This window comes from Maylandia zebra, linkage group LG13, assembly GCF_041146795.1.
Source record: "Maylandia zebra isolate NMK-2024a linkage group LG13, Mzebra_GT3a, whole genome shotgun sequence".
NCBI lineage: Eukaryota > Metazoa > Chordata > Actinopteri > Cichliformes > Cichlidae > Maylandia > Maylandia zebra.
Genome location: NC_135179.1, coordinates 17,029,515 through 17,054,170, shown reverse-complemented (window position 1 = coordinate 17,054,170; position 24,656 = coordinate 17,029,515). Strand labels below are relative to the sequence as shown.

The 24,656-nt window shown below is 38.7% G+C and overlaps 1 protein-coding gene across 1 annotated transcript in view; it reads left to right on the top strand.

Moving 5' to 3' along the window:
* Window positions 1-7,783: 7,783 nt before the first annotated feature.
* spock2 (SPARC (osteonectin), cwcv and kazal like domains proteoglycan 2) overlaps window positions 7,784-24,656 on the top strand; it is a 38,848-nt gene continuing 21,975 nt past the window's right edge. Inside the window, exon 1 of the mRNA XM_004551653.6 lies at window positions 7,784-8,125. Coding sequence (XP_004551710.1) covers window positions 7,937-8,125 — 189 coding nt within the window. The 5' untranslated portion in view covers window positions 7,784-7,936. The remainder of the gene's footprint in view (window positions 8,126-24,656) is intronic.

The following is a 24,656-nucleotide window of genomic DNA, read 5'->3' as shown; positions in this document are numbered from 1 at the left end:
GCTGTTAAAAGGGGAGGGGGTGATACACAGCCTAAAACATGGCCCTGTCCCACCTGTTTTCACATTTGTTGCTGCCATTTTCTCAGTTTAAGCAGCTGATACGTCCCTGTGCTCTTCTGTGAATAAAATATGGGTGTATGAGATCTGAAAATCATTCTGTTTTTATCTACATTTTACACAGCTTACACATGCTAGTTTTTCCTTTTTAAATGTTAATTTTTTTTCAGTCAGTCAATAAGCTTTAGTGACAGATTGGTGTCACAACTTTATGACCATGTTGTTCACTTAAATGCTTTAATAAATGACTAGAAAGTGTGCTATTCTCAGAGACCCAAAGTTTAAGAAAAATCTTGCACAATTCTGGCTCATGATTTCTAACAGGGAGGCTTTACCATCCCCCACTGCTGCAAATGCCTCCAGACCTGTTTACAATAGCAGGTAATTGCTCTCCAACTTAAAGTCTTAAGCCTCTGTGTCCATTCATGCCTCTTATTTTTATGGGGATTGTAGGTTACTTACATCCCATTCTGGGGACTGACCTTCTCTTTGACTAGGTTTGTTGGAATAAAAACCCAAAGAAACACAGAAAAGTACTAGTATAATTTTGAAAACTACCACTTGCTTTACACTGAAGTTGAAGCTTAGTTGATTAAAACTATGTAAAACCAAAAGTATATCAGATGTAAAATATACACTCAAATTGACTATATGAATGAACATTTCAGGAAATTCTAACAATGCAACACAAAAAAAGTTGATATCTGACTCAGTTTACCTGACTGGTCCTTGTTTAACGGTCTTAAAAACTAAAATAGCTTTACAGCACTCATATGATAAATTGCTATGATTTTACATTTGCAATATCAGAAAGCCCAGATAGCCTAAGTGTTGCAACAAGCAGGAAATAATCCTGTTTGACATTTGTTGATGATGTCATCATTACTACAGCTGCTAATGTGTGAGCCCCCAAGAAACGGTTGCTGTGAGTTAGTTTGTATATATACAGTATATGTGTGTGTGTATATATATATATATATATATATATATATATATATATATATATATATATATATATATATATATACACATGTTTATTAACTTTTGTTGTTCATTGTTTAAACGTGGTCCATTGACTTATTTTTCACTCTTCAGTTTTCGGTTCGTGTCTTTTTATGATTATTATTATTATTATTACTACTACTATTATTATAGCCTAATAAGATTCCTATTTGTGCTGAGCAAGATTTGAAAAGTCCATTATTGCAAGTCATATCAAAAACTGACTCACAGTCAGTCACGTAGTCATCCCAGTCTCATAATATGCACGCACCAGAACCACCTGATACTGGTTGTGATGACACATTTGACCTCACTGACTAAGACTAAAACTCTCTTTTTTTTCTCTGCAGCTTTACGTAAGTATAGTTTTGTGAGCGCTAAACTTTTTTTTTTTAAGTTTACCTTTTATTTAGCACATAAACAGTGTTGTGATAAGACTAAGAACGCTGCAGAGATGGGGCAGAATGTGTTGGCAGAAAGCCTCATTTGGTTAAAAAGAAAACACCACATTTGTGATAACTGAAATGGCACATGCAAGGATACCGATGGTTAGACCCTCGTGCAGTTAAAGTATGATGTATCGCGAGACACAATAAGATCGCTGATCACGTTCCTTTACTAATTCACCTGCACAAGGCAGCTGTAGCAGTTGTTTGAATTTAAACGACAACTTTATTCTCCACATTTCAACTTTATTCTGAAAATGAACAACAACATATATATATATATGGTGTTACCCTAATAGTCGTAGTAAAGAAGTAGTAAACAAGGAAAGGTAAAACAGAAAAAATTTCAGTAGCTGACTACACAAAAAAATAAAAAAGCTGAACTACCTAACAATAAACTAATGCCAAAACTATTTAAGCTACGTTCATTTCATAGTGCAGTTTGTGTGCTTAATCGCACTTAACCTAGTGGTGAAATTCCACAGTCGGCCCCCGATTGATGTAATGCACTGCATAACCAGATAGTGGCGTCACTATACAAGCTTTAAGTTTCACACAACGAAGAAGCTGCAGCCAGTGTGGTGAAAGTGCTTATGTTTGCATGGGAAATGTTTATGCCCGGTTGCATCTATTGTTTGTGCCCGTGAACACACAGCAGGCTGTCTGACGTGTCGTTTTCACGGGCGTTTCAACTGTAGCAAGTGCGTTTTATTCTGCTCCATTAATGTTTCTCCGCACACAGCGCCGGTGCCGTTTTCCTGAGCTTAAGCCTGCAGACTACACTGTTTGGGGGGAAAACATTATTTGTACATTGTCATGGAAGAAAAGTAAAAAGGGAAACAAAGCGTGACAGGCAGTGTGTTTTACAATTCAAACAGGCCTGAGAGGGCTGTTAAGCTGGCCAGCCTCGGGCTAATTCATGTATAATAAATCTATTACCAAGTGGCTTGTTGAGAGTGCTTTTTTGTTGTTGTTGTTTTCTGGAAGTACTTCCTTTAATCAGAGGATCATTGGAGCGAACCACAAAGAAAATCCTACCTGTATTTTTTTTCATCCCAGCATACTTGTTTCAGTAACTGGTGCGAAAATAACCCGAGCAATTACGATGCACTTAACCAGAATGTGCTCAGATACCACCTTCTTCTTCACGCTCTTTTGCATACGCTTATGTTAATGAATTCAGTAAGAGGTGAAAGGGTCTCTGGATTGTGTTTGGGAGGCTGTGACTATAGCAACGGCATGCCGTTGTGAGCAGAAGTACTTTATTGCTGTTTATCACTCCTCGTGGCATGAAAAATGAGGTGGTGTCTGTCACTCTGAGGAGACACTTCCAACTGAAGAAGAATAACCTTTCCATCTCAGCCTTCCTCGTGTTTATCTGAAAAGGCTTTTGCAGTGAATGCAGGATCGGCTGTTTGGCTCGGCGAGGCTGCATCACCTGACGCTGGACCTGGGACAGGTTTTGATTTATTGCTGGAAGAAGCAGAAACAGACCCACACTCTCAGGGGAGTGGAAAATGTGATGTTTAGCTTTTTCTCTCTCTCTCTCTCTTTGTTTGTGAAGATACACTCTTCTTTATTAAAGCATTAAAACTATTTATTATTGTTGTTGGTCACGGAACATGAGCAACAAAACAAAAAGGTGTTATCGTTTCCTTTCACTGACTGCCAACTTGACATAAAGCACCCAAAGGAGGTGGATTATTTGCATTTTCCAGCTTTGGTTGCTGAGTTTGTGAACGAGTTTCATTATTGATATTGATCGAGTGTAATTTGGCACAGAGGCTGCATTGCTAAGTGATAGGTAGCAGAGCAAAAAAGTCACTGCATGCATGATGACTTAAGACAGAGAAAAGGATCCCGATCATTATTTATAAGTACTCTTAGTGTGACTTGTCCCAGAGTGAAGCTCTCTCTCTCTGTCTCTCATTTTAGAAGCATGTGCATTATTTAGCAATCCTGCCAAACACAGCTTTCCTCGGCTGTTGCGACTGCTCTTTGAATCTTAAAGTATCCTGGATATCGTCCGTATTTACTGGACTAATACCACCTATTAGTCTTGAATGGACGTTACAGTTTAAGGGAAAAGTTCTGCAGTTTGCTTTTTTCCAGCCCAAAGTTAAGTAACATCATTAATATAATGATATCTGTAGGGAGACCTGAACCAATTGACTGACCCCTTAAACAGACTGCTAGAAAGTCATTAGTAATGGCACACATTCATTAAAAAAGTATTAATTAATAAGCTGACAATTAACTTAGGCTCCAAGACTGGCTCATGGATACACACATCTGTTCTGGATGACAGAATCCAAAATGTTTCGTTAATGAACTTCACTTTATCTGTGCGGTCGTCACAATTACATCTCTTCCTCTGAGTCACAAAGCATCAGACCCAGGGAAAACACTCACATGACACAGGAGTGTATTCACAGTGCTTTTATAAGATTGCATTACAGCCTATAGTACTATGACTCAAGGATTTCTCAGCCATTTATTTCCTTTTCTGTCTTCAAAGAACGAGATGAAAATTGTCAGTTCCCGTGTTCCTTCCTTTCACTTTCTGCTTCACTGCTCCGTGACTGTCATATCACATCTGTCTGGGTTCACGGCCAGGCCTTTGCTCGATTCCTGCTGCAGTAGCTTCAGGTTTTCCTCCTAATATGTGACTTACAAGAGAGAAGTTAATCACACTGTAATTTTTCTTCATGCTCTTCATTGCTTTCAGTTTGATTAATGTTGCTGAGATTAAAGCAGGGAGATTGCATGTATTCGTGTCTGGCTACAGTTAGCTTTAGTTGAACGCAGGAAGTACAAACTAAGCAGAGTCCAACCAGCTAGAAAATTTGTTGTTTGCACACATGAATATTTTATTCAGCTTGAGTGTGTAGCATTAAAAATAAGCATTTGCATGCTTGCTGTATGCTTCACTATATGTGGATTAAGCTCAGCTGCTTTCACACACTTGCTTGTATCACATCACATAATTTCCATGCACGAGTCCATGTTCAGTTCGAACAACTTCCTGTCTTTACGCCTGCCTTTATTAAGGTCTCAAATACACTTCTTTCAGGATAAAATAAAGATGGCATCAGTTAATCCAGCATTTCATTTACAAGCTGTCATTCACTGCTCCTCTCTAGGGCTGAGACTGCAGCAGGCTATGCAGATATAGTCAAACGCTATAGCCTGGCAAAGTGCAAATGCTGTACTTCCCCAAAAAATGCATCAAAACATTTTATACAACGCAACCGAGACGTATCATAGAACTACAGTCAACATAACCACATCGCATACCTCTTTTTGTGTTGTCATTAATCCAGATAACAATCAACATTGACTCTTTTCTGTGGTTTTTTTTTTCTATTTTAGCCAACTGTGTTTCATTGTTATAATGTAGATACAAGGGAAAAATGCAAGGTTGTCAGTTTGTCAATCAAGATATAACAATGTAATTAACTATTGCTTTAACTTTATTCCATATGAAAATCACATGAAATCAGACAGCACTGTGGTAATTTGTTTCATTTTTATTAAGACTGAGAGGTTTTGATTAAGTTCACATACAATAATGAGTTTTGACAGCATGAACAGTACAGTTTGAATAATTCATAACATTTGTTGTAGGTGTGTTGCACTTAGGTATCCCATTTCTAGGGCCTGGTGTCATGTATGCTGCCCCTTACCGGGACACTTAGCAGAGTCGTGTGAGATTACACCTTAGTTAACACCTTTTTGGATGCCACAGGAGAAAAATTGTTGTCCACTGCATCTTTAAAAGTTACATGAGAACAAAATCTTTTCAAAATTTCAGTCCAGTTTTAAACAGCATCACAGAACTGAGACGGTGCCTATTAGCGTCACAAATGATATTTTAAAAACTGCTGACACTGATGAATGTTCTGTCCTTGTTCTGCTTGACTTAAGTGCAACATTTGATGCAACAGTCCATAAAACGTTTTTGACTGAGAGGCTGCAGCATCAGGTTGGTATATCTGGAACAGCTCTACAGTTTTATTTTTGTTTTGTTTTTTTACTGGTGACCACAGCTCTCCCTATTCTAAAATCTGGAGTCCCCCAGGGGTCTATACTAGGTCCTATCTTGTTTTTAAAAAAATTATATATACATGCTGTCTCTTGGCACCATTATACAGAGAAATGATATTTTGTTCCACTACTATGCTAACAGCTTAGTATTAAATGAATGGTAAAATACACAGACTTATATTTTCTAAAAAATTAAACTCAGAAAAAAAAACAGAAAATCCTATCATTGGTCCAGAAACGCTCCATTTACTCATCAAGTCCTCCCTTGGTTATCAGTTCATGTACAATCAGTTGTCAGAAACCTGGGTGTGCTTGAGAAACACATAAGCAAGGTTAACGAGTCCTGCTGCTACAGTGTAGCAAGTGGCGCTGTTACACTGTTTACACTGGCTGCCCTTTACTTTAAGAACTGGTTTTAATATTCAACTTATTATTTTAAAAAACATTCATGGCCTGGCTGCAGTTGCACAGCCTGAGATCCTCCCAGAAACCTGTTTACTTTTCCCATCACGCTCACACTTAAAGAGAAAAGGTGATTGAGCATTTGCTGTTAGGGCTCTTCAGCTGTGAAATGACCTGCCCGAGGAAGTCCAACTCGCTTCCTCAGTGTCTTCATCAGTGTTAATTTATAGCACTTGGTAGCGCTTTTATTATAGATTTTATATCTTTGACATTCTTAGCTTATCTCCATTTCATTCTTTAAACTTTTACATTTTATGTTAAATGTATTATTTCCTATGGAGTCACATTATATTTTATTGTCTCTTGCACTTGAGTCTCGTGTGGTTTTTTATAATTGATATGGAAAATTGTTTTTATAATTTATTCCTAGGGGTCTTTTAAAAAAAATTACGTTTATTGTTTGTTTATTGCGTGTTTTTGAGAAGCACTTTGTAAATGCTGGTTTTATTAAGTGCTGTACAAATAAATTTTATTTTATTATCTTTATGGTTCATTGATTTTTAAGGCTCTGTTTGGGCAGCAGCTGTAATCTATCACTCCTAAATTGTTTTAAATTTTCATACAAGCTGCTGGACCATGAAACCAAATGATAATTTCTAAATACTTGTGTTATTCTTCTGAAAATACTTACATTTACTATTTTATATTAAATAGATGATTAGGTTTTGTCTATATGCAATTGGATTCGAATTTTATATTATATGTCATATTGTACTGTATTTATTATAAAGTCTCAACTTTGTAAACAAATGTACTCTTGAACTGAGTAAGTGCAGGCACTTACTAGATAATTAAATGAATTATGCGGAGCAGATTCATAGCCTTACTTTCAACAACTACAACAAATGCCACAGCCACAGTAATTGATTATGTATTATAAATAATAACGCCATGGTCTCTCTTGGAATAGATATCTTAATCTCAAGCACACTATTTTGGATGAATATATCTGGATGAATAAAGGATAACTAACAAGATAAGCATAAATAAAAAGAAAAATCCAGTCACTTTAGAAAAAAGGGGGGGTGAAGTGAATCGCCTAATAGCTGCTGTTGATACCTGAAAAGTTTGATTCATTTGAAATTAATAAATTGTAAATAAAACAAAAACATCCCTGCCAAGTGATTAATCTCCATGACAACCAAGAGAGAGCCGCATTCATTGATGAAAGTCGTGTGATATGATTGAAGCCTCTGGAAAAGCTCTAAGTGGACCCAGTTGGTATTTTTTTTTCCAAACTAACATCGCTAAGTACATTTGCATAGCTCTTTTGTAGATAAAGGGTCGCAAAGGGTTTCCCTGTTGCGGTGAAATTTTAATGAAAAAGACATCTTACCGTGCTGCAGCAGAACTGCTGGCTGAGTGTGTGTCAGAGTGGGCTTTTTACTGACTGAAGGCTTTTTTTTAACATAGACATGAGCTGGAATGATCAGGAAATCCAGTCTACGACTATCCCGATGCCAAAATTTCTCAAATAAAAACTAAAACCTGTCTAATCCCAGCCTTTCAGGTGGAAGGTTTTACTTATCTCATCAGAAATAAAGGTGATCTAAATATGTTTCCCCTCACAATCCTAAAAGAATTAACTGAGGAGTCAATAATACATTATTATAGCCTTTATTTACCTGCCCCACAAACCAAAGTGTCCCACCTGAAAAAGCCCAGAGCGGAGAGGAGTCACGTGACATTTGAATTCGTTGCTTGTAAACACCAACAGCACCCAGGAACATGCAAATAAATGTGTGGCGTGTTCACGGAAACACACCCTGAAAATCTCTCTCTCCCTCCCTCTCCCTCTCTCTCTCCTCGAGCAGAAGGCGCATCCTATAGGCTAATCAGGTGGTACTTTCAGTCCAGCCTCGGTATCCTCCTCCTGCTGCCGACAGTCGGTGTGCGCGAGGTGTTTTTGTTTGTCCGCTACCATGGTGGGAAATACGGATATCGTGTGCCTTCTCGTCCCGCTGGTGATGCTGGCGGGGTCAACCCTCCAAACCGAAGTGAAGAGCGTCAAAGAGGCGGAAAAGACGGGGAATTTCATGGAAGACGAGCAGTGGCTGTCCACCATTTCACAGTACAGCCGCAAGATCAAGCACTGGAATCGCTTCAGAGATGTAAGTGTTGATTGGGAGATCCGCTGTAATGCGGTATGAGATGCGCTGATGGGGAAACACGCACTCCACATTTCGGAAGTGTAGCCTAATAGTTATTATCACACACTTTCGAAGCGGGTTAAAGCACAGAAACTTGGTGCTGGCAGTTTTAACACATATAAATGTTTCAAAATGTGAAAAAACATAGAAAATTAAGCACTATAAGATCTATTTTACACAGAAAGGCTTTTATAGTAGAATTAAATGGGAAATACATGTAAGTGACAAAACATGGTATTGTGTATTATATTGAATTCGGGTGATTTTATAAATATTGATTCAGTAAACTTCCACAATAGAGCCCAAGAAAAAAATGCCACATTTGCAAGCACAGTCCATAGTGTATCGACTGCTGTTCTTCCTACTTTTCGCTTATGAGCCCTTTGCTCATTCTAAGCAATTAAGTTTCAGCCCCACTTGCACAGAGGCATAAACCTATTCCATCACACTGACCTGACTACTGGTTGCCCCAGATGTGCTACCAGACGTGTTCCAAGAGATTTCACAAACAAGGGAATTTAGCAATTAGAGCAGAGCCAGTGATTGATTGATGAGCATTTTCACCTACTAAACACACTAAACTGGGCTGCAGGGATTGATTAAAGCTTTCAGAGCACTGTGATATATTGCCGTGTCTGGGGCTGCATAGCCATAGTTTTGCTTTCCTTTGCTTCTCTGTGAAATGATTAGTAATGATCCCAACACGATTTGGGCAATAGTGCAGTTGGATTAGGTTCCATATGACTCCTGTTAATTGGGTTTTAATTGATCCTATGTGGTAACTGCACTGAATGATAGGTATCATTATTGGATCTGAAATGTGAGCGGTTTGCTTCAGCTTGAGCATCTGTTGTGAGAACAATGGCTTATCTGTTCTGGAAGAAAAGATGAGCCTTTCGAAGTAATAACCTTTCCCGAAGAGATTGCGGTGTCATTTCTGATCCTCCTCCTTAAAACACGGGTCGTGGTCCCCGGAGAGGACGTGAACGTGTGTGAAAACTGTCAGCATCCCCTCTCGGGGACGGATTAGTTTGACTGTGATTACTTAAAGAGTGTGTCCTCTGGAACTGTAGTTAGGGAAGTAATGAAATTGTGGGCACGGAAAGATTAAGTCAGAATTATGGTGGGATTATAACTCACTGGTCGTGGCTCCATATTTGATGCAGAATGTTTGTTACAGCAGCGATGTCATTATGAATTCGGCACTTCGTGATTAGCTATGCAGAAACATCACTTTTCACAAACATGACAGGAATTTGACGAGTATCCCAAGATATAAACAGTTTGCTTAACGATAGAGCTTCTAATATAAAGATGTCACTTTCTCTGTGCCCCCTTTTCCCTTAATTTAACATCAAAGCTGCTGTGCAACACAAACGGCCCCTACTTTTACACACTGAATCTCTTTCATGATCATTATTCTCAAAGGTGATTGTCTCAGTGTGTTAGTGCATATGCGTGCATGCATACAGGCATACAGATGTGCTCTTGATTTTGGGAAGTCTTAACGCCCGTGTGCATGGCGGTGTCTTTGTTAATGATGATGATGACAGGAGAAAACATCAGAGGAAGTAACCAGTGAACATCCAGAGGGAATCGCCAGTAGAAACTGCTTTGATTTCAGCTTGCTGCTGTAGCAACTGCAGTCTCTGGATGAAGCACGTATCACTGGGAATTTGATGACTCTATCCACTCACAAGTCTTGCTTCAGGGTGTGGGAATAAATGGAAAATTCTTTTATTAGGGTTTCTCAGTAATTAAAACTGTAAACGTCCACAGCTGAAATACAGATTTCGCAACCAAATAGCGCTGGGGGGTTTTCTTAATAGTTGCCCCATGATGGTCTTTCAGTTAAAAAAAGACAAAAACTGGAGCAGTTCAGTCCCTGGGAATATTTTGGTTAGTGTATAAATGACTGCCAATGACACAGTTATAGGTATTGAGATTACGCAAATTCACTTGCACAGTCCTCTGAGAGCCAAATGCTAAATATTAATCCAACACTGGAAAGCAATAATCAAAGCAGCACAACATGAAAGAGGAGCTCTTCCACTCTTGCTTTGGCATGTACGGAAATGCACACAGATGCACACCAAACCTCCCCCCACAAAAACACACTGAATACATAGGGTGCAGAAAATGCACCGTAAATATTTTATATTTATTCTTTTGCAGGTTTTTAAAAGCAGGATCAGGATAAGAGGCTCTTTCACTTCCAATACAAAAAGGGCTCCCACACTTCAATCTATTTGGCATCCGAGGCAGATAGATTTAACAGATACAGTCAACAAATAATAGAATGGGATACCTTCAATCCTTTAATCTGACAGGTGCACTCAACATTTCATTCCACTAATGCACCAAATCCTGGAAAAAACTATAAGACAAACATGGGAACTGGGAAGACAATCATGGTAACTGGGTGCAGATTTGTTACATTACCTCAAACATGAACAACTTTTGTCATTTTTCAAATTTTTATGAAGAATTGGTCACTTTTTAGCTTAAATGACAATCAATTAAGGGTTACATTGACATTTTTTTACATTTTTATATCAGACAAAGACAACTCGAGTAAATATTAAAGGAAATTTTTAAGGGAAAAAAGCTATCCAAACATAATCCTACCAAAGTAATTGCCCCATCTTCTTACACTATTAATTAACTGGGATTAACCACATATTGAAAGCCGAGTTAAAGTTCACTCACCACACCCAGGCTTGATTACTGTCAGACCTGTTGAATTAAGAAATACCCTAAATAGAACTTGTCGGACAAAGTGAAGCAGACTAAAATCAACATGTACATGCTACAATCTAAAGAATCTCCAGAACAGGTGAGAAACAAGTCACTGATATCAGTCAATGTGGAAATGGTTGCATAGACATTTCTAAGGCTTTGGGACTCCACCGAACACGGTCACAGCCATTATACACAAATGGAGAGAACTTGGAACGGCGGTGAACCTTGCCAGGAGTCGCCGTCCAACCTAAATCACTCCAAGAGTACATCAACCACTTATCCAGAAGGTCACAAAAGAACATCTAAAGAAATGCAGGACTCACTTATCTCAGTTAAGGTCAGAGTTCATGATTCAACAATAAGATAGAGACTGGGCAAGGAGAAAACCACTGCTGATGAAAAAGACTGCAAAGACTCATCTCGCATTTTACAAAAAACATCTTGATGATACCCAAGACTTTGGGGGAAATATTCTATGAACTGACATGACGAAAGCTGGAACTTTTTTGGAAGGGTTGAGTCCCGTTACATCTGGCATAAAACTAAAACAGCATCTTATAAAAAGAGCATCATACCAACAGTCAAACATGATAGTGGTAATGTGATGGTCTGGGGCTGCTTTGCTGTTTCAGGATGACTGATGGAACAAAGAAATTTGCTTTCTTACACAAAAATCCTGAAGAAGAATGTCGGACCATCAATCTGTCCCCTGAATCTCAAACACATTCGGGTTATGTAACAGGAAAATGATCTAGAACACACCAGTAAGCCCACCTCTGAATGGCTTAAAAAAACAAAAACAAATGAAGGTTATGGAGTGACCGAGTCAAAGTCTGATCTGATCTTTGGCGTGACCTTGAACAAGCCATTTATATTTGAAAATCCTCCAGTATGGCTGAATTAAAACAACACTGCAAAGACGAGTGGGCCAAAATTCCTCCACAGTGATGTGAAAGACTCATTGGCAGCTATCACAAACACATGATTGCAGTTCTTGTTGCCAAGGATGGCACAATCAGTTACTAGGTTTAGCGCGCAATTACTTTTTTCACACAGAGCCAAGCAGGTTTGAATAGCTTTTCTCTCTTAATGAATGAAATAATCATCTAAAAAAATCATTTTAACTCAGGTTATCTTTTTCAAAGGCTAAAATTTGTTTGATGATCTAAAACATTTAAATCTGATAAATATCCCCCAAGGAAAGATCAGGAAAGGGCCAAATACTTTTTCACAGCACTATGTATAGACAGTGTACTAAATGATGGGAGTCTGCTGTAATTTTGTGCATTGCAGATCCACTTTTATGTTATTAAAGCAGATCAACAGTAGATTCCATTTTATTCTCAACTTACCTTGTAAAAAATAATAGCGTCCATGAAATCACACGGGCATGAAATTGTTCTGGTCCTTTATTTCTGTTGAAGTAATATGAACATATATATGTGTCTAGAAATTGATGATAACAAAGAGTCAGCAATTCAACTTCATACCGAAGGATGCTCTACATTGTTAGCCTCAGTCAAACATGGCAGCATGTACTTGTCAGAAATAGCTCAGTGTTTAAAACTGGATTTTTCTGTGTACTGTATATATTTTTGTGCTTTCCCCCTTCCTATCCTGCACTGTCTGTGCCCTAAATCCTTATCTTAAAAACATGCACGTCTCCAGTCAGGCATTTCAGGACCACCCAGTAGCAATCTTGCCTGCACCTGTTATCCATTCACTTCATTTTTAATGAACAGAAACTCGTCGGCCTGCACAAAAACATCAGATCCCTCGTCGATGTCAGTGAATTAAATATGCAGAACGGTGGAAGCACTTGGAGTAGACTCTGACAGTTCTTATTGAGATGTGATGTTGTATTCTTTTGCTCCAAAACACTAGCAGGTTTACCTTTACTACCTGTTCTCACCTGTCTGTTTTTAGTCTCTCATGCCATTTATCTGGCTACAGTGCAGCAGAACTGTGGGCGCACTCTCAGTTGCTTCTTTTATTAATTCACCATGGCATACAGAAATGATTGTGGATAAATCGTCTGTAACGCTGGAGCCAAACTCTCCATTAAAGGCTATCCAGACGAACAGTAAATTATCATCGCTAGCCCGACGCTCAGTCTGTTATTCCCACTGCACATGCTGTCTGATGTTAAAATAGACTGCTACTGATGCATTAATGCTATGAATGATGATAGCGGCTTATCAGAAAACCATTAATCTATCTAGTCATGCTTTGTTCTGGCATGAGTCGGTGCTTATCGCTCACCAGATTCTCCTCGAGGCTGTAAGCATCCAAAGCTCTGAGGCAACGCACACGGAGTGCATCTTGATCGCCTCCAACTGTTTTGGGAGAGAGGGTCTGCTTGTTCAGAGTTTAGATAGAGTACTGGTGCACTGTGGGGTGTCTTGGCTGGTTACCAGAGGCCTAGGTGGGCTGTAATTGAGTAGAAGAAGAAAAAAAAAAGAAATAGCCTTTCATCGTGCCAGGCTACAGCTGCTTCCTACAGTGGTACAATAGCCACAGCTGAAGGGAACAGGTGTCACAAAGACAAATTTGCTAAAGAGTTAAGAGGGTGATTAATTTCAATTTTCTTGGAAGATTCAGTTGTTTACAAAATGGAATAAGTGCATCACAATTCAGAAGTCTTCATACAGGTGTGACTAATGCCTGCTTAACAACACTTGGGTATTTAAAACAGTCATTTTCCTTCCAGTTGCCAGCAATCCCTGCCTGCCTCGATTTCTAAGTGACCTTCTACTGCATTTCCCACACCTAGTTTGGGAGTCTGTTTGCCAAACTTGCTGCAGGAAACACCTAATATCCCAAAAACTACCAATAAAGAGCTCTTTATGGGATACTGCCAGTGTCCTGAAGGTAAACGACAAAGTTAGTAAAGATCCCATTTACTGTTTTTTGGAGTTGTTTGGTTTTTCTCTGAGGTGATTTAAGTTGTGATTTGGTTAGACTTAAAATATCAAGCACGCATGATTATGCATGGTCAGAGGTGATATGTTGTTAGGGGCAGCGTAGGGTGTTCCAAGCCAAATTGTTCCTGGGGGTGAGAAGACAGACAAGAGTGATGATATCATAGAAAATAGAGGTACATGGCTACTCTGCCAGGAAATAGTTACTTGGGGCCAACCCTGCAGCCATGCCTGGCCACAAGGAGGTCTGGGCATCTCTTTTTATACTGTTGCCCCCTTGACCCACACCTGGATAGAGCAAGATGGATTATCAACTGAAAAACACTCTAAATTAATTCTAATTGCATATCAGTATGACATGTTTATATCAATTCTGGTGCAAAACAACGTTCTATATATAAATTTGTTTCATGAATCTCATTCGAAAAACAACAGTGCAGCAATCTAAGACCCAGTGAGCCTTTTGAGGTTCTTTACAGCAGGTTCAGTAAATCTAACTTTGCCCCCTTTAAGTCTGGTCCTTCAGATTTAAGTTTTAATTGATAAAGCAGCATTCATAACACTGCTGTCTTTAAAACTAAAAACACATGAGCAAAAGAGCTTTGATGAGTCAAATATACACTCATAAGATTAGTTAATTTCCCACCTTATGACAACTGTATGGGCTGGGTATGTTTTTTTTATATAAGCTGTTTAATTGTATTTAAGCACTAATTTTTTGAATACTGAGAAAGTACTGTGGTTATTTAAGTCACTGAACAGGACCTTTTTTTATATGGATACAAATAATGTGGCTTGCTGTGAGGTTAATTGTATTAAGAGACTGATCGAAAAGTCTGAGGCCAGGTTTTGTTTTTTTACTGAGGGAAAGACAATATAATTTTGGCTAGGAATAATGAGCAGGTATTTGTATCAATATGACAAACCAAGCTGACTAGCTTTAACTGAAAAATTAGCTTTCCACCCTCTTGAGCCCAGTATAGTAATGGAGTTCTGTCAGGACAAGCAAGGCAAGCTGTGCTTGCCCAGTGCAATCTAAAGACTGACAATAATTCAAACATAACAAAGTGAAACAATCCCTCTGCTTTTATCTGAAACTGTGTTTTATCATAAAGCTTACCTCTTTGCATTTATCCTTTACATTACTGTGATCATGTTGCCACAACCGTCTATTGTCACAAGAAGCAGGTTTGACATTGATTCCAATGAAATCGTAGGGTGTCTTTCATGGGCATTTCAGTTTCTCCTTAACAGAGGCATGAGCTTGCCAAGTTGAGAGGCCAATAGCTTCTTTCTTGTTGTTTGTGCATGGTCTGTGAAGTCAGAATAAAGCTGCCACTGTCTATGCTTTCACTGCACTGAGATCAGTTACTATATGTACGTTTGTGGAAACAGAGGTAACATTAGTAAGTAAACTACCTTCTGTGGTTATATTGCCAACTATCTTGGCCAACATATGTGATGTAGAGGAGACGGAGTGTAATAATTCTTTTAGCGCATTAGCAAAGAAAGCTTCAATGATGGAGAAAAGAAATCTAATCTAATTTAATAAAACATGCAAGTTAAAGTCAACCATCACTTTTAAATTAGCAACTCTTAGAAGTAACTTGGTAGAATGAGCGTACAAACTAACCAGCTGTTTCGCCAACACACCGCCTTCATTTTTCTGAATATTCTTAATCCCCCTGAAGATATAAACACTTAACCATGTCCCACAGCCCCGAAGCCTTGTATTTCAGCTGTCCTTTTATTTATTATGAATATATTTATTACACTTTTCAAAGTCAAGGCCTGTTTTTCTGACCTGTTTTTCAGAGATATGTAATCCTTGCATGGTAGCTAATAAAGAAATGTGATTTTATAGAATAGGGTGCATTACTAGAAATTAAACAGAAAAGTTTTTAAAAGTAGTTCAATAAAAAAGATTAGTCATCTTCAGCATTAATATTGGCAAATATAACATAATTTGGGAAGGTACTTTTATTTGTTATCATTGTTTTGATCATTTATGTGCAGTTTGACAAGAATAGAGTTTAGATGTGATTTTTATAGTGTTTATTGTTGTTATTATTATAATTATTATTATTATTGGAAAAAGGAATGGTTTAAAAAAATCTCCACCACTTTTCAACTAATAGTAAATATTTAGTAATATATTAAATATTTATTTAACTAGAAAAGTAATAACATTTTACAGTTTTTGTGCAGAAAGGTGAAGACATCCAGGAAGAGTGCAGCAAATTGCAGGAGACTGTCAGCATAGATTAAACAATAAAAGTCAAGCAGGGCAAACTGGTATGTTTTAATTAGGCCCAGTTTTTTCTTGATAAACAATGAACAAAGCAGTATGGTCATTTCTGGCTCCAAAAAACAATGACAGTGGTTGTGTTGCCAGACATGATGCCTTCAAACTGTAGTCGACAAACTACTGGCTGATGGTGGGCTACGTCCACCTTTAATATAGAGACTATGAGTACTTGACATTTCATAATTTATTCTTTTTGTTCAGATTAAGTTTCCAAGCAGTATTCTTCTTACGTAAGATGACATCAGCTTAACTGAGCAGTGAGTCACCAAGTGGACATTATTTATGTGAGAAATTAAGGACCTATCGCGTCACAACCAAATAAAAATGAACTTGATTTTGACTGATTGGGTCTGTGTTAATTCTGTGCTTTAGGTAGGTCATAACCCTACGTCGCAACATGATGTGTACCTCCCGAGAAATGCAGCAACATATCGCTGTTGAAACAGTCCACATGGGCGTAACTGTTGACAGCGGTTAGATCACAGAGTCCACGTAGATTCACCCCAAAATTCAGGTTAGTCTCTGGTGGAAATTAAGAATTTTGGGGGGGCTTCTGAATATCTTGATCTGTCTGCCTGTCAGTATTTGAAACACCAAAAAGAAGAGCTTGTTTGTCACAAGACCCATTTGTTTCAAGATAACATTTCAGCAAAGGGAACTTCAAGCAGACTTCAAGCTGAACCAAGGAAGCTTTGGTGCTAAAATTCTTATCTCTTACCTACTGATTATGAATATTTATATACTGACATTTCTTAACAGTATCCCAAACAAGGAAAAAGGAATATATGTATGAATTAAAAACAAAAAAAGTATTTTAGTCAAAATAGGAATTTGTGAATTTTAGCAGGGTCTAAGACTGAAATTAATAGACCCCCATATCTGCTTTTCACATGAGATGAGCCAGGTTTCAGTCCTGTTGTGTTAACGTGGGTGTGACTCTTGTCCGATTACACTGTTTTAGACTCCCCTGTCTCAGAACATCGGCCAATTCTTATCCCTTTTGAAACCCTTACCTAGGCAGCTTCATTGATTTTCCATTGTCGTATGAGCCTGTTTTTCAGTTGAGATGTGTTTTCTGCAAAGTGTGAAGCTTCTTGCTGTGCGCACCAGATTCTCCTGTGAATTGCACACTGTTTTCTTATTCCCCACAGGGCCCTGAAAGGCACAAGGGCTGATTTTATTTATAGATAGTGAGGACAGGGCTGGCATAAGTGCACAGAGGTTTCGTGGACTAAGTGTGATTTTCATTTTGTTTGTTTTTTCATAACCGGATCTGTGCATGTCTGCATGCCTGTTGTGTCTATGCTTCATGTATTGCCAAACAACATGGATGATTAAAACTGCATGAAAATATCTTTTTTAATTCAGTGTAGCCCGTCCTTTTAGTTTTGTTGGGGTTTTTTGTACATTTTAATGTGTATTCACTCAAATGGAAAAAACAATTTACCGTTTGTCTAATTAGATGCAGTTTTCAGTCAGGCTTTATATTTGACCTTTTATCCATTCTTTGCTCTCACAGTATTTCTGACGTCATTTGTCCGTGAAGCGTGAAGAGTGACATTAGAGCCTTTCTTGAATGAGAATTATGTATAATGCACAATGACCATATTAGCGAAGTACCTCACTGTTTAGTGCAGATGTGAGTGAATGCTTTTTATCCACCACTTGCAGAGTGAAGGTGATTACTCATTCTGGAAAAAGTAAGGAAGGGGGTCATGTCTGTTTATTCGAGGTAGAATCTGTCCACATCTGCCTATATTTTTTGTGCTTTTCTTCGATATTAGTTGTATATAGACACAAATCTGTGCACCTTTGCGCTACTCAAATGCTCGCACAAGAAAACCCTCAATGTTCTCAAGACGGAAACGACTTGACTCAAACCTCTCCAATCATTCTTTGTCTAGTGTTTTCTATTTGTGTCTTTTGGTTTGATGCCTCCCTCTTGTAAAATACATTTTTAAAATAGCACTAGTTCTGTTGGTGCTTCTCTAAACATCCAGAGACTTGCTCTACAAATGCAGGTTTCAATTTTGCATCTTCAAAACCTTAAAAGCTTAAAAAAAACCCACAGAAAATAATTAGAAAATAAATAAATTAAAATAATAAACCATTTTGATTCACCGCTCTAATCTTTTGTCCTCAACGTGTCCAGTTTCCTTAAATCTTTTAAGGACACGCTGCACACCATGCTGAGATATGCCAGGTTTTCAGCTAACAGGTCAGTGTTAAGCAGCTTAACAAACAAAAAACAACATTCATCTGAAAATGAGCAAGTGCAAGGTCTCAACTGAAAATGAATAAAAAAGCAGCCAATGTCCAAAGATAAACTATGAAAGGCCTTCAAAAAGGCTGGAGAACTATTGCTCCAGACCACTTTTAAAAAAATACAAGAAAGTTTGGCTCATCAGAAGCAAAATGAGAGGTGGATCAATACATTTGCACAGTGCTGTAGATTATTACTTTGCCCTCTTGCCCTCACCCACATTTTGACCATTGATTGAATTCTCAAAAAGTACTAAACTCTGTTTCTTCTTTTACTTACCCGGTCTTTGGAGCACTCTTACATAAGCCTCTCTCTGTCCTGTAAGCGCACAAGCCTCTCAGTATTTGATGCCGTGCCTCTGCTCTGCCTCTGCTTTGCAGTCCTGGCTTGGTGCATGCAGAGATAGGAATCTGCAGGCTTGCTTCTCATGCCCTGTAACCAAACACGCATAAGATCAGGAGAAAGGATATAGAATATGAATAATGTTGAGGGGGTTTTGTTTCATCTCTGGTATGTGATCCGTAAACTAAAGCCGAGAAGCATGTGAACAACAAGCAAGTTTTTATGAGGTAGGAGGGAGTGGTACAGTTCTGTATGTAGCATAATATATTAAATTTATATTGCCTTGAGGTTTTCTTCAGCAACCTCAAGGCAATATAATTGCATTTAGCAGATCTGGAGGGGGTTGTACAGCTGTTACCCGACCAAGTTTATATCAGTGTGCTTCCACAAAAATTTCATTGATAATAAATAAAACATCAGTGCATAAGTCTTATAAAGATTGCACTAGACGCTGCAAGCCTCATTTTCCAGCATTTTAAGGTGAAACTGGGTTGATTTTTTTTGCTTGTCACTTAGCTAATTACTATTTCCACCAGACAGAAATTCTTATTGTACATTATGAGCTTCTTTGTGCCCTCATCCTTCAGTCCCTCTGACTTTGGGCATGAAGCCCATCTGTCTATGAACTCTGAAGGAAGATTATGTTACATTAGTATGACCTTGGTGTAAAGTAAGCTTAAGAGTGAAGATCCTGCAGGTCCAGGTAGCAGTCTGTTCACATCCTCACTAGCCTTGAAGAAAAAGCATCAGCATCGATTTTTTTTTTTTCAGCAAGTGCAAAAAATTATTATACTAGTTAGTGCTTACATCTGGCTCTGCATTTAGATTATGTAATTATTTTATATTTTATATCCGTAATTTATATTTTATATTGTGATTTTTATCTGTATCTTGGTTTACTGGAAAGCACTTTGGTGTACTTCGGTCTTTAAATGTGCTATATAAATAAATTTGATTTGATTTGATTTGATTTGATACTTAGGCATTACAGATGTGTATATATATTCATGCACTGGTGGGTCTCTATTGGTCTACCATCGCAAGTGAAGCTGATTTGTTCATCCTGCACTTGGAGCTACCTGCAAAACAACAGTTACTCTTACTGAAACGAAGTAGGGAGGGACTTTGATTCTTGAGTTTAATACATGTGTTGTCAAGGCTAGGGGAATGATAAATGGCTTGTGTCTTTATGGGCAGAATACAATCTGTTTTATTAACACAATAAGCAACAATTACCGCCTATTACATTTGGTTTCACTGAGGTATTATCCTCGTGATAATCAATATACTGCACTCAAACCACGTATTAGTACCAAACCAAGCTATCACAGCAATGTAGTTACATTTCTGGGATGGACCACATCAGGCTACAGCACGCCGTAGATTGAACACGATGCTGTAAATGAAGCATCACCAGTGCAAGGCCAAATATTAAATCAGTCTTATTTTAAAATTGCATGGACAAAGATTATATTTTGTATTTTAAAGTTGACAATTTGTATTTTTTTTCATGAGCTACATTCAGAAGTTTTTTTTTTCCTTAATTAGACATTGTAGAATTAGACATGTACTTACTTGCTACGATTAAACCAGAAACAGTCATCTGCTGTTTTTCAGGAAACAGGGACACAGAAATGAATATTTTGCATCAGCATAAATTATATGTTTGCGAGTGGCTCACATTTACACGTTTGTGTTTAGTATGCAACAGCTCTGAGGCACTTCACCTCCCTCACAAAAGGGTTTTGGCTGCTGTCATGCTTAAATAATTTTGTTATTGTGTGAATTGTGTGGCCCCTGGTCTCTTTTGATGTTGTGGATATGCCAGAGCTCTGTGAGGTTTAGCACGAATGTGATGAATCCACTGAAGGCCGATATTAACAGAAATTGCAGCAAAGGGTCAATAAAGTTCCATCCAGGCTTGTACGCATCTCCTCCAGAGAGTGTTATTACTGTATCCTTTGTTACTGATGAGCCCGTGATGCACTCTGCAGTTACCATGAACATACCCCTCAGGATAACCGTGGCGAGCAGAGTGCATCTGACAGCTGACATTTACCCCAAAACACTTGTCAGTCACACGTGTGGGGGACATACACCCCCACATTCATTTCAAACGCTTTCTTGTTTGTTCTTTTCAATCCAGCAAACAAGCACGACCTCAGTCTGTCAAGAGATCTTTGTGACTCTGTGCAGTTCCTCCCGAGTCCCAATCTTTCGGTGGACAGGCTCACAGGGTTGTGATCCTCCCCCGACAGATATGAGGGATTGTGATCTGTCAATCAGTATTGTAGCCCGGCAGCAGGACGAACACTCTGCCGTGTTTGATGTGGAGGGTAAGCTTTCCCGCTCTGTTTAACAAGAGGAGATCTTTCTGATGTTATCAGTTAGATCACAGAGCTCCTGGATGCACCTGAGTGTTTTCATCTCTCGCTGCCTGCTACCTCTAATCACTTCTGTGTAAAAGCCAGCAGTGTTTTCATCAGAGTACTGGTCTGTGAATCATATTCGAGGTGATGTAATTTCTCCGCTGCGTGCCAAACTTGTCGTCTTGTTCCACGTTTCATGCTCACTTTCAGTTTGCACTCAGGAGAATTTATTTTCCCCGAATACATTTTCTGCTGTCTCTCTTCTATGAAATCATTGATTTCCAGTCCTGTCAGCGCAGCAGGACAGTTTCCTCATCAGTCCTGGCAGAATCACAAATACAGAAAGGCTGCTAAATAATGCAGGAGCTGTAGCATCAATAAGAGAGGCATGGGAGGCATCGGATTAATGCCCAGGTTGTAAACTCTTTGATGTCTACACTCTAAATGTGTGACTCCATCAGACCAGACAAGGTTAAACTGCATAACCAGCAATCGTCCATAAAGCTCATCTGTAGTGTTGAGTTAAGATTTAGACACGAGCCAGGTTACCAAAGGAGGGGGAATAAGCTTGGCACTGCAGCGAGCAGAGGATGAGCAGAGCATCTGAGCTGCACTGGGGTAGATTTTAAATCACAAGTGGAGCCTTTGCTAGTGATGAAAATACTTACCTCTCTGTGTTGCAGTGGTGAGGGTCAAAAAAGACGATCTTGGCTTTCACGACGGCTGCTTTTCTCGCATGTTGTGTTGGGATATATCACCTTCAGGGGAGCGGTTTGGCACGTTCTCCCAGTACAGTAAATGTTTACAGTTATGAGTCAGTCATCACTAAGGAGGGATGGTGGCTGATTGTAAATATCCTAAAATGACTCATATTTATTATTTCAGACATGGCAATATGCTCCAAACACTTGTTTTGCTAACATTAAACTCTTTAACCCTTTAAACCCTAACCCGTCACTGGTGACGGTTAGCATTTTTAGCAAGAGTGGGCAACTCCAGGCCTCGAGGGCCGGTGTCCTGCAGGTTTTGGATCTCACCCTGGGTCAACACACCTGAATCAAATAATTAGTTCATTACCAGGCCTCTGGAGAACTTCAAGACATGTTGAGGAGGTCATATAGCAATTTAAATCAGCTGTGTTAGATCAAGGACACATCTAAAACCTGCTGGAAACCGGCCCTTGAGCCCTGGAGTTTCCTTCCCCTGGTTTAAAGGGTAAATTAGGTCAGGGTTTAAAGGGTTAACCGTGTGCCTGAACTAATCTACAATAACAACAACTTATCATACTGTGTGTGTACACAAAAGTAGAAGCTTTGCAGAATTTTACTGTTATTTTGGCAGTCCTATTGTAATCTGTATAATCTTTTTGCCATAAAGTATTATTCCGTTGTCACACAGGACTAAAGATCCACTGGCGAATAAGCGGCATCCCCTGATCACTGGGGAAAAATATGTATTCCTTGGCTGATTGGCAAGTGGTGGCTGGAGGTTGCTGGCTGTCTCCAGATGAACACAAACAGTGTCCTCCACATACCAACTTCCTCGTGATAACCTGCCAAGTTAAATCCTCTAGGTATCTTGGTATTCATCTAAATTACCCTTTGAGTTGGAATGACCACACTGGTAATTTGAGTTTTCCTTTGCAGCAAAGGCTGTATTTTTTTAATTTTTTACGCAGGCTGAAAGTCTCGGAGTACACACGACAACTCATGAAGTATGAGACGTTGTGGTTATGGCAGCTTATGTGTACGGGCAAAATCTAAGCCGTTGCATCTGGTTCAGTCCATTTCTGAGCAGTCTGTACTCAGACAGACACAGAGGTTTCTGTCAGACATGTTGGATATCCTCCATCCTAAGTAGGAGCTCCTGCAGGCAGATGATGAAGAGCCCCAAAATACAAGCTGAAGTGTTTTAAAAATTAATTTTTCCCCATGTCAATCAAGATGTTAAATAACAATTTTTAAAGGTACAGTTAGTAATTTCTTCAGGTTATTTAGAAAATTGATGCATTCTCATAAACTTAGTATTAATCCATTAAAAATGCATAGGAGCAGGTAGATGCTGCCATGGTGGCCTGCCTAATAGTTCCCCCTTATCACATCTATATGGCTAGAGACTGGCCTCATATGTAGCACACCTTATAAGTTACTTTTAATTTAAGCATCACAAATAGCTCCTTCAAACTATATATGACCATTTAACACCTGCACATCTATATTTTCATCATCTCTTTGTCATTATGTCTCTCTCCTCCCTTATTTCCACCTCTTCCTCATTACCTGAAGCGTCATCTCCTGAACTGAAGTAAGGGCTCTAACATGACTATTCACCTCCAATATTGTCAGTTACTTATTGTTAACAGGTTAAACATGCAATCTTCCCGTCTCCAGACAACTGGCTTAAAAACAGCAACAGTAGCTGGATATAAGCTAATGTTAGTCTAGCTAATGTTAGGCTTAAGCATCCAAAAAAATCAAACATTCCCTTTGATAAACATTTGTTTTGTTTTGTTTGACATTCGTACATTGTATTAGAGTTTATTCACTCAGCAGCAGAGTCTAACAATATTAGATCCACTTAGAAGAAAGTTTCACTAACACTGGCTAACAGAGGCTAACAGCAGCTAACAGCGTTAAAAACAGCAGACCAGCAGAAAAGCTCAGTTTCACTGCTGCTGCTAGGTGAGGAGTTGGCAAGTGTTTGCAAACCAGTCAGCATCTTCCGTGCAAACTATGAGGGGCTAAAGCAATGACAGGGGGTTTTCAGTGCAGCTGTCACCCAGAGACACCCAGGGACCACTTCATATTCTTGCATCTTTATCTGTCATTCAATTTCTTTGAGCTATTAGCTTTGCACTACACCACAAAGGGAATGCTGCTGTATGTAGCTAAACCGTGACACGTCAGTCAGTCATGCAATTATTGTAAATCACAAATAAACATGTATATTCTGATGAGTCATGCCAGAAAAGAAATGCAGTTTAATACCATAAAAATGTAGAGGCATTCTGTTTCAGCGATTCAGTGTATAAAATTTACTGTATTTTTAATGCAGTTTGCCACTGTGTATTTATATCAGGACATAAATTGCATCAGGAAAGTACTGACAGGTGTCCCAAACCTGAAGATGAAACAGGTAGAAAACTGAAATGTCATATGTGCCACCAACTACAGGTTGAGACATCTGTCACCTTGTATTCTTACGATACTCATTACCCTTCTTTTCCACCTTTTTCACCTTGTTTAGGTTTGTGGTGAAGCAGTGTTGGGAAAATTTAATATTGTGTGTTTTTATGCACCAGCCATCATTCAGTTACATTTAGTGATAAGGTGAAACCACTTTCCTAATGTTGGTGGGTCTCTCTCCGTCAAATCTAATCTGATCTGATCTTCTAAATTTGTGGTAAATAAACCAAATTAAGCAACAAAAGACTTTGTTACATATATTATTATAAAATCAGGCTCTAAGAGATTTAAAAATGAACTTACAAAGTCTTTTTTGTGTCCTCATGATGTCTTGAATACAGCTTAATACGCTCTGTCCAAAA